This window comes from Diabrotica virgifera, chromosome 8, assembly GCF_917563875.1.
Source record: "Diabrotica virgifera virgifera chromosome 8, PGI_DIABVI_V3a".
Taxonomy (NCBI): Eukaryota; Metazoa; Arthropoda; class Insecta; order Coleoptera; family Chrysomelidae; genus Diabrotica; species Diabrotica virgifera.
Genome location: NC_065450.1, coordinates 5,182,007 through 5,193,860, shown reverse-complemented (window position 1 = coordinate 5,193,860; position 11,854 = coordinate 5,182,007). Strand labels below are relative to the sequence as shown.

Genomic DNA, 11,854 nt, shown 5'->3' with positions numbered 1-11,854 from the left:
TACTTTGGATTAAAGAAAATGAAGAAAATTGCTCTATTATACCTAGAAAGCCGACAAAATAAATACATTTTTTAAGGTATACCGATTTTGAACTTTGAATGATTTTTATGATGGTGATTATTGATCATTATATCATGATAAATGTAGTTTATTTTTGAATACTCGTACCTAAAGTATCATTTTTTTGCAATATGATAGCAAAAGAAGAAAAAATGAAATCTACCGAAATTTGACGATTTCTACCGAAAAAATAGCTTTAGCTCCCGAAATTTTGTCCAAGACCTATGGCAACACTGCTCAAATATTATATTTTCCATATTTATCCATACGACTCACACTTACTCTAAGGATAAAATACACTATATAATTCCAGATACCTACGGTATCAAAAGGATTGATAGACAATTCACGACTATTAATCTCACTGGTCGTTCTTTATCATAAAGATTAACCTTTCTACCATTAATGGGTAGGTACGCATGGATTATCTAGTAAAATACAAATTTTTATATCTTTATTGTATCGCAAATTTGAAACGTGACTTTTCATGAGATAAGGTTTATACCCAGTGTAATGTATTTGCATTTTAAAATATCATTTTTGTTATTCTTGGAATTGAGAAAAATATTTCCGTTGTTTATGGTTCCACCGGTACCCAAACAAATGCGCCTGCAGATTATTTTTCAGAGAAGGGTGTTTTATTAGATTTTATGGCTTCTTTCAATTCTTTGGAAGCGGTTGTCGTGTAATTTACTGTTGTACTGATGGCTTAAAGTTTAGAGTTAACAGAAAAAAAAATATTTTTTTTTTATTAACTCCATTGAGTACAACAATCTGCCCATTGGGCATTAAGCATTTGTTATGGTAAAAAATATAGACATGTAGAGAGTTACTCCAGTGAGTAACCTCTTTACAATTGTAAAACTAAAATTTTATCAGTCTGAATACACTTTTGATTACGTTCAGTTGGTTAAGTCGGACGGCAGTTGCCGTTTTAGTCTACGCACTTCAAAGACGTCCCGCACATTTAATTGTCTGGCAAACGCATTAGGATGCACTAACACTCGTTAAAAGTATTTAACACTAAAACGTTGTATGGCTTCTTTCACGGATTCTAGGGGGATGTCGTGTTGAATGTCGAAGAAAAAAAATATAAATAATAAAAAAATGCTTATAGACTAAATAATAGGGGGATCCATGGACCCGTTAACCCCCCTCCGGTGTATAGGCGCCTGCCCCGAGAGAACGAAGAAATACGCCGTAGAACAAAAACAACAGACGCTATCGAAAAAATCGCGTCGCTAAAGTGGAATTGGGCAGGACACGTCGTCGGATTGTCAGACAACCGATGGACAAAACGTATTGTCAGTGGATGCCACGAGAAGAAGCACTACGGAGCAGAGGACGCTCACCAACCAGATGGACCGACGATATGAAGCATGTTATCGGTAACTGGATGCAATCCGCACAAAACATAGAGGGATAGGGAGACCTATGTCCAACAGTGGACGCGTACGGGTTGATGATGAATATGTAACGAAAATCTGAAAAATGAAAAGACTGTAGTGATGTATAACACTCTGTATAAAATATGTTTTAGGATTAATTTCGAATAACTTTATTATTGTTTTAACTCGTATTAACCTTATCTGTAAAATTTGAACTGCTAATAAGTATAGATGAAGAAAGAAAAGAGTTTGCATTTATTGTAGTAGCCAACCTACATTTAGGAGAGGACATTTTAAAAGGAAAATTTTTTATTAGCCCTCATCGTAAAAATGTCAGTGACCTAATTATTTAACCTATATAAAAAAATGAAGAGCAATTGTTTGAAATCTACGTTATCAGATGGAAGTAAAAAATTTTATATAAAAAAAATAAAACGTACTTATATACTTACCAACATAGATTGCAGTGGAGTTGTGATGAGGATCGTAAGGACATACTGCTTGTCCTGGTTTTTCTTTAGCCGATGTATAATTTTTGGTTAATATGTTGTACTCTCGACATATAGGCTTGAAGGCATTGGTACCACACAGAAGTAGTTTTCCTGTACTGGTTTTCGCCATAATCCTAATATAGTTTTGACAATTTTCCTGTAATCAATAGAAAACATATAAGTATTTTAATGACTAAGGAATGACAACAAAACTACAGAACATTATAGTCCAGGGTAATAAGGTTTTTTCCATGACACTTGAACAGCCAGGGTACTGAAGCGTTTTTTCGACAGGTAATACCTATAAGAGCAAATTGTAACTATTTCCTGCGTAGGATCTGGCGGTCATTTTTATTTATAAACAATTAACTGTCAAAAAATGGCATTTTTCACTTTTTTTTTCAAATCAATGGAAAAAGGGGGAACTTATGGTTTTTTTAGTACAAATATCTTCGAGATTATGGAAAAAGCTTTAAAATGACGTATTACAAAGTTTGATATACTCATTATTGTTAATATAATTGCGAAAAAAGGTCAGAATTGCAAAAAAAAAATATTTTCGCAATAACTGTTGTAAAAATTAGTGTACAGCTTTGAAATTTTTGCCAAATAAGGATTCTTTTGTGCTTAATATGTGATAAACATTTCAAAGCGATTCATTAAATTGTTTAAATTTTATTCAAATTGTTTATCCCAGAGAGCATTTTTTTGCAATAACATAAGTCAGAAGAAAATAACGTTAGAACCATTCCACAGGTGTCAAATGAAAGAGCATGAGCTATATTTTCAACTTGGTTTAAAAAAGTGAATAAAAAATGCATTTAGGTATCAGTAATAGATAATTATGCAAAAGTATCGTAAATCTTTCCTTATAAACTTTTTATTTTGTTATATAAGAAATTATACATATTTATTACAATTTTTTATCAATTATGATATAGGTAGTTTATGATACTATGATCATTACTTGGTAGTTGTGCACTTAAAACAGGGTAAAAAAGTTAATTTTTTTGGAAAAAGTTATTCAAAAAGTTTATAAATAAAAATTGACGATACTTTTACATAATTATTTATTACTAATAAATGCATTTTTTATTCACTTTTTTAAAGCATGTTGAAAATGTAGCTCATGCTCTTCCATTTGACACCTGTGGAATGGTTCTAAGGTCATTTTTTTCTGACTTATGTTATTGCAAAAAAATGCTCTCTGGGATAAACAATTGGAATAAAATTTAAACAATTGAATGAATCGCTTTGAAATTTTCATCACATATTAAGCACCAAAGAACCCACATTCTACAAAAATTTCAAAGCTGTACACTAATTTTTACAACAGTTATTGAGAACATTTTTTTTGCAATTCCGACCTTTTTTCCCAATTATATTAACAATAAATGAGTATATCAAACTTTGTAATACGCCATTTTAAAGCTTTTTCCACAATCTCGAAGATACTTCTACTAAAAAAATCATAAGTTTCACTGTTTTCAGTTGCTTTGAAAAAAAAAAGAGGAAAATGCCATTTTTTGACAGTTAATTGTTTATAAATAAAAATGGCCGCCAGATCCTACGCAGGAAATAGTTATAATTTGATCCTATAGGTATTACCTGTCGAAAAAACGCTTCAGTACCCTGGCTGCTGAAGTGTCACGAACAGGGTATATTTTTGTCTTATTACCCTGGCCTATTACTAACAAATAATATCTCATATTAAGCGGAAGAACCATTTGGATATGGCGTCAAGATCATGTTGAAGAACATGTTGGTTAATATTGGGACTCACACATAATTTGGTATCATCAGCGTAAATGGAAACCCTAGATAAAATTAGCAAACGATCACTAGCGTAGATACAAAAGAGTAGTGGTTCAACTACTGATCCTTGTGGAACTCCGCTCTTGACTGGTTTATCTAGTGAATATGCTTTACCAATACGAACCCGGAAGAGTCATAGAAAACTTTTAATCCAAATTTTTAACATTCCGCGTATACAATAGTGATCAAATTTAACTATACCCTGTTTTTAAACCAGGACGAGTAAACTCAAAAGACAAATTCACACCCAATAATCACTAGAAAAATCACCAAATACGTCTTCTTTTTTTATTGATCATGTCGGCCTTTTTATTGATCATGTCTCTGGTAATCCATTACCAGAGAACGGCAGTTCTCGCCAGTGGCGCACACCCACACCTCCCTATACGCGACACTATATATACACGAAATTTTCGATTTTCTAAATCTGACTGAATTGAAAATTGGGCCAACTCCCATCTTAAAGTTCAGGAAAAAAAATCACCCATTCATATGTCAACCATCGCTTAAGATTAAACCATGGAAATTTTCCTGCACATTTAGCTAAAATAGGAATGCGTATCAACTCTCTCTGTTCATGTGATAACTACTCTACTGCAGATTTAAATCATATAATCTTTAATTGTGAACTTAATAAAAACCATACGAAAGCACTAATTGCTAGACTTCAGGAGCGGAATGTAAGTTTACCGCTGAATATTTCACATCTACTAAGCTTCAATACCAAAACTATTAATGATATTATCATACAATTTCTTAAAGATTCTAAAATAAAAATTTAATATGACATCTTCAATCTTCAACTTTCAAATATCTGTGGCAAAAAGTTTATCTAATGCCATCCCCTCTTTGTGAACACACACATATGTCAACCATCCATTTTGGTCCAAGGGTATGGATTTGACGGCCCTTCATATTTAGGGTCTGTTTTTCGTTCTGGTCCCCAAAACTACCAAAAACTTGAAAATGTAAGTACGACCTTTGCGGCTTCTAATAGTACTGATCATTACCTTTCCAACGCATGTCTAATTTTGAAAATCGGTTATACCATTCAAAAGTTACAGAGCTCAGAAGTATGACTCAATATTTATTAAAAAAAAAGGGAAAATGTTTGTGGATATTATGTATGTATGTGTGTGGAAAAGCTAAACCGATCTGAATCGTTTTATCTGTGTTTGAAGAGGGGTTCAGGGCCGATTCAGAACCGGTGCAGTTTGTTACTTTTGACCACCCGTAAGCCAGCTATAGGACGTGGTAGGTACAAAACGGCATATTTTTTGGGGGTATATATTTTCGGTTCGAAACAGGAGAACCGCAAATACATCAAATCAATAGTGTTGAGTTAAGCTTTCAAATGGTGTGTAAGCCGTCAGGATCAGGCATACATTAGGCTCAGTATGGCCGAAAAACTGGAAAAGTAAACTTTGAAAATTTTGGTTTTTCGACAATTACTCAAAATTTCAACCTACGAATTGCGCCATTAACTGAGCGTTTGTAGGAGGACTCCAGACGAATCTCCTGGATATGAGGTGTATACCTCACATCCGGGAAAATTCGAATTTTTTAAGTTATAGGCTTCATAAGTATGATCAAATCTATTTCCTATGGGAAAACGGTTTTTCAAGCTCAATAATTCCTCTAATAGCTTGTCAATATGTTTCAAATTCATGTTTGGTGATCAAAATCGGATAAGCCGTTCAGAAGTTATTAAGCTACAAAAGTATAATCCATTTCACGATTATTCCCGAAATGGTTTATGTAGTTGTAGTGGTTACGACGCTAAATTTGTTCTGGCAACGAACAATCCGAGTATATTTACCGGCCATCCCAATATTTGTTTTCAATCTATTTCGAATAGAAAAAAATCTAGTGTACATTCGATGGACACTAGATGAGTTGGGAGATAATGCGACAAAGGGGACCATTTATAAAGCTTAACGTGTAATCCAGAAACATTGCATTCAACTTCATACATTTAACTTATAAATAACTTTGAAAAACTCCTGATACATGAATAAAAAACCGCCAAACGCCGTAAAAATGAGTGGCGCATACATTATTCCAGCTACAAAAGATCTGATATGAATATTACGTGGCGCAAAAATGTATTTTCATTTTGATGCAAAGCAAAATTCTGGTTTTATTTTAAAAGATTTTTCCATAATATTTGCTAAATTTGAAGTAAACGCGCCACAAAAGAGTTTCAAAATTCAAACTGTATCAAAGTTACTCTTTTGTGGCGCGTTTACTTCAAATTTAGCAAATATTATGGAAAAATCTTTTAAAATAAAACTAGAATTTTGTTTTGCATCAAAATGAAAATACATTTTAGCGCCAAGTAATATTCATATCAGATCTTTTGTAGCTGGAATAATGTATGTGCCACTCATTTTTACGGCGTTTAGCGGTTTTTTATTCTTGTTATATTATACTAAAACGTTGCTAAAGAGGTCTAAAAACAACTGTTTTTTATAATATAAAAGCAGACTAAAAATCTAAAAATTAAAGGAACGCAGAAACACACAAAAAATCGCCGATATAACTTAACATATGAAATGGCGATAGTGTCAAAATTTCATAAATGCCAATAGTCTAAAAATTTCATAACAGTGGAGTAAACTAGCCTGGAGTTGGACCAATTACAAACAAGCATTAAGGTGCGGTAAATTTGAATTATATCCTCCTAGTCTAAAAATAGGGTATACGAGTAGTACTGGAAACAAATATTTTATGATGTCATACATGAGATTTATCTTGACATTTTGACATCTTAACATGTCTCACATATTATGTCAATTTCCTGAATGTAGGTAACAGCAATTTTTTCGGAAGCAGAGTAATAAATACATCAAAATTTTCCTACATAATTTCTTGAATAATCGTAAAAATAAAATACGTTATAAACAGTTGCAAATGGAGAATTTTAAGATATTTACATGAAAACCGAGGCACATTTTTACGACAGTGTATGTCTTATTAACATTTCTATCAGATTTTGGAGAACGCCATGCTCACTTCTTGGCAGCCTGCATTACTTCCACTATTCCAAATCAATGCTGAGAACGAGAATAATGTTTTTAGTGCCATAGAGACTATTAGAGATGAGACTTTTAAATAACGGAGAACATAACATAATGTTTACTCTACATATCGATCTACGTTAACGTCTTTTTAAAGTTATTACTATTATACGAACTTCACATTTGATCAAAGGAAAAACGCTAAAAGTTCTAGTTTTCTAAAAATTTATCAAATATTCATCAACGACACCTGTTTTAATGAAACACAACTATAAATTTTAACTAAAAATAAAACACTGAAAACGCTTGTTTTCTATACTTCTACAAAATTTATTATAACTATGTGACTACTGTTTTGGCAGAGTACCTTTCTCAAGTGATTCAGTTTACTATGGGTTTGCCTTTTTAAAGTCTTTAACTGAAGAGGTTGAGGAGTGGGGAGCTGTTTGTCTCGAGTTGCTCATTCAGAATTATATCTGTATTTTTTAATTTATTAATTTCCATAGATTCTAATAAAGATAACTTAAGGTCTTTATTTTCAATATGCAATTTGAAACTCTTCATTAAAAGAATGATTATGATCTAGATCTAGAAGGTGAAGTGCGTATGTAGAAGTGTCTGTTTTTCTATTGTTGAAAGCCCTTTTGTGTTCTGCTATCCGTTTGTCAAAGGTTCTGCCAGTTTGACTAATGTAAGTTTTCGGACAGTCACCACAAGTTAGTTTGTAGACACCACTCTGTAGTTGTTTTCTCTTTCGGCTCTTATTGTTCTTAATATATTTGCTTAAGTTGTTGTCACTTCTGAAAGCTGCTGTTATTCCTTTCTTTTTTATGTATCTGGCTATTTTTGTTGTTATCTTGCCAGTATATGTGATAGAGCAGAAGGTTCTGTGTTCTTTCTGTGGTGGTGAATAGACTAATTTCAGGGCTTTCTTATGGAGTTTTTAATTTAAAATTTGGTGAATTGTTTGTTCGTTATAGCCATTGTTTACTGCTATTTGTACCACCACACAAAGAACACAGTATTTACTAAAAGATTTTTAAATTGAAAACTTATTCGTCCATTTCCCTGGTAATACCTTCAAGGCTTCTAAAATTTGCAAGCCAGATGGATGCTGCAGTGAAGACAAAGGGAGGGAATTCTAAAAAGTTGCAATTAACAACCCCCGTCTATTTTTAATATTTTTCTATATTATTAATGTTGCTATTAGGATTGAAAACTTTACCTTTCAATTGCCAGATGACGCTAGTCACCTAATCCATACACGTCAGTTGCAATGTGGGGATAAACTTTCAAGGTTTGGTCACTTCGACCAGAAAGCAGCAGGCCTACGCCTCTCCGATGATGACTCCAATAAGAGTCGAAAATCGTCGATTCAGAGTGCTGGACTGCGCTCCCTGTTCTAAGTGAAAAATAAGATTGTTTTGCCTTCGCATTGCAACTGAATAAAAATGGTATACAATTTTATTTTAGTTTATATTAGTATTATACTATAGAGTAACTAGGTCTATTTTCCGTTGAAACTTTACCAAGCTGCAGACTTGCGAGGAGGGGTTGTGAATTGCAACTTTTTAGAATTCCCTCCCTTTGTCTTCACTGCAGCATCCATCTGGTTTGAAGATTTTAGAAGCCTTGGAGGTGTTACCAGCGAAATGGATCAATAAGTTTTCAATTTAAAAATCTTTTAGTAATATTTTTCAATATTATTAATGTTGCTATTAGGATTGAAAACTTTACCTCACAAAAAAGAAGTTTGAGTAAACATTTTCCCAAGTGTGTAAATACCAAAGAAAATCTCAAAAAAAAATTACCGGAATCCGTCAATCTGTTCTCGAAAATATCAACTTGAAAATGTGCATAATTTTAGGCGATGCATAACTTATGAAACTATGTTTATTATTCTTTAGGGAAAAATCATAAGCCCACACTTTCAGTAAGACCTATAGTGTCTACTATAAATGTTGATATTGTTTGAGTAAATTTCATATTGAACAAGTAATTGGACTTCGTAAGTCCTAGGTTTTCACCCAAAGTAATCTAAAGTTGAACTGGAAGTCGATATTTTGAACTCTTCGTGTACCTTTGCGTCGATTGATACGATTTTACTAATTTTGAGTCATTGTTGCAACTATAAAACCGGAAGTCCGATGTCAAATTTCTCATCTTTAATACATATCCTTGGGTTATAAGCTTTCGTTCGACACCTCATTTGTCATTCTATCTGTATTAATAACAGAAGAGTTGTATTCGCGGACGGACAGACAGACGGACAAACAGTCATGAAACCGAAAGTACATATGTATTTGTTGTGGTCTTGCGAAGGCGCGTCGAATAATATATCGCTTGAACTATTTTGGTCACTTTAAAACCGTACTTCTGGTGGCATTTCTAAAACCGGAAGTCCTAGGTCAAATTTCTCACCTTTAGTGCCATCCTTGGATTATAAGCTTTCATTCGATACATCATTTGTCATTCTACCTGGTATAATGACGGATGAGTTATATTCGCGCTCGAACGGACAAACGGATAGACAGCCTAGGTCAAATTTCTCACCTTTAGTACCATCCTTGGATTATAAGCTTTCATTTGACACCTCATTTGTCACTCTACCTAGTATAATGACGGAGGAGTTGTGTTCACCGACAGACAGACAGACGGACGGACAGACGGACGTGGATAATTCAAAGCTATCACATTTTTTCAAATTTGGGTAAAAACAATAAGTATACAAATCTCGCAGAAAGCTTAGTAACTTTAACTATATTTATTTTATATAAACAGCTCAAGTATTAAATTTAGAATTATATCCATTTTATCCAACTTTTGCCACAATAATAACATGTTAGTTAAATGTAAAGAATGTTAGGTAAATAGGCAAATTATCATTTATAGAGTACATTTAAATGAGTAATTTTATAACGTTAAAATGTTAAATGACGAAGTTTGTGCAGTAAAACATTTTCCATGTTTTGTTTTGAAAGTGTTTGTTTATCTTGTGGTAATTTTATCTGTACCTCTCATCTTTATATGTACATGCTTTATATTTTGCGTATACACAATAAAAACCATTTTATTTATTCTTGATATACAGATATACATATACTTAATATACATTGTTAAAAACTACTTATTATTCCAAATGTTATAACTCAAATCATATGCCAAAAAAAAACAAATACAGTATTTCTCATAATCATTTTTCAGTGCGTAACAAATGATAGGAAAAAGGGTAAGTCCGTGATAATACACATTTATGACATTTATTCTAACATGACATTTTAGTTAAATCTGACAGTTGTCACGTTTTATTTTCAATTTGGAATAAAAACAAATCAAAAGTGTTTCTTGCATTTATAAAATGGTATTTTCTTTGATTTGTATAGTCTTATAAATTATACAGATTATATTTTTAATATTATTATCTAATTAAAAAAAAAATATTTTTTTATTATGGCGCCATCTATCGATAACTAGAATAAATGTTATAAAAATGTCACCGACGAAATGTAATCACCGACGTGCCTTTTTTTCTGTCACATACAATTTAATGCGTTAGAAAGAAATCGAAAAACTGTGACGCACTAAAAGATGATCATGAGAAATACTGTAGTTCAAATCACTGATCAAAATTAAAACTGGTCTTTTATTTCTGCTAATGATTATTCATCATCATCAATGCTGCTACAGCCCTATGAAAGAGCCTCGACCTTCCCAAGTCTATTACGCCAGTCAGTCCTATCCATTGCCAACCGTTGCCAGTTTGCTGCGCCTATTCTTCTCCCATCCCCATCTACACCATCCTTCCATCTGAGTTTAGACCTACCCCTATTTTTACTTAGCACAGGTTGTGACATAAGGATTCTTCTAGGCGGGTTGTTCAGCTGTGATCTTGCTAGATGTCCCGCCCATCTTAGCCTTCCTATTCGTATAAGAGATACTACGTCTTTACCACCAAACTTTTGTTTATATCTGTGGTATACCTCGTAGTTGTACCTACTCCTCCAAACACCATTTTCACAGATGCCACCGAATATTCCTCTCAGGTCCTTCGTGCAAATATGAGCAGAAGGTTTTCATCTGCCTTGGAGATGGTCCATGCCTCCGATCCATATGTCAACACTGGTTATATAAGGGTTTTGTATTTGGTTATTTTTGTTTTTTGGCTAAAGTTTCTGCTTCTCATATGATGTCTGCTATGCAACTTAGCATTTGTTTGCTAGGATTATCCTTCGCTTGATTTCTTCCATCATGACGTTCTCCTTGGTGATCAGGGAGCCTAAGTATATGAATTTGTCCACCACTTCAAACGTAGAGTTATCAACCGTGAATTGGTGACCGATGTTTCTGGCTCTATTGTTGGGTGTTGATGCCATCATCTTAGTTTTCTCCTCGTTTACTTTCAGGCCCATATTTTTTGAGGCATTTGAGAAGGTGGTATACATTTCTTCTAGCTTGCGTGTTGTGCGTGCAACTAGGTCCACGTCATCTGCAGATGTCAAAATTTGGGATGATTTATTAAAAATATTTCCTCTGTTGTCTATTCGGGTATCTCTGAGCGTCTTTTCCACAGCTATATTGAAGAGGAGACACACCAGCGAATCTCCCTGTCGCAGCCCAACATGCATTTCAAACGCTTGTGATTGTAGTGGAGTCACTGAAGGTTTTCACCTCCGATTTCGTTGAACCTCCATCGATTTTCATGAAAATTGGTGAGTAATTAGAGGATACCTCAAGGAACAAAGGTTACATAATGTCAACTTGCGCTTTTACCTTGGGGGTGGATGCCACCCCTTCTCGGGGGTGAAAATTATTTTATTAAAAATAATACCATAAATCGATAGAGGGACAAATTATAAGCAAAATTTGTTATATCAAGTTATTAATATAAATCAACACTTTTTGAGTTATTAAGGACCAAAGATTTTATTTTTTCGTAAAAAATGCATGTTTTAAATCGATTTTTCACGTATAACTCAAAAACTATAAACTTTTTCAAAATAGTTATTATTTCTAAAATTGATGATAATAAAAAACTGAATATATCCTCACTTAAATAACTAAACTAATGTTAGTTCAAAGT

General features: G+C 33.2%; 1 protein-coding gene across 2 annotated transcripts in view; it reads right to left on the bottom strand.

Moving 5' to 3' along the window:
- LOC126889639 (semaphorin-1A) overlaps nt 1–11,854 on the bottom strand; it is a 584,815-nt gene that overhangs the window by 172,594 nt on the left and 400,367 nt on the right. For both annotated transcript variants that reach the window (XM_050658141.1, XM_050658142.1), the window contains exon 3: nt 1,901–2,096. In XM_050658141.1, coding sequence (XP_050514098.1) covers nt 1,901–2,096 — 196 coding nt within the window. The remainder of the gene's footprint in view (nt 1–1,900; nt 2,097–11,854) is intronic.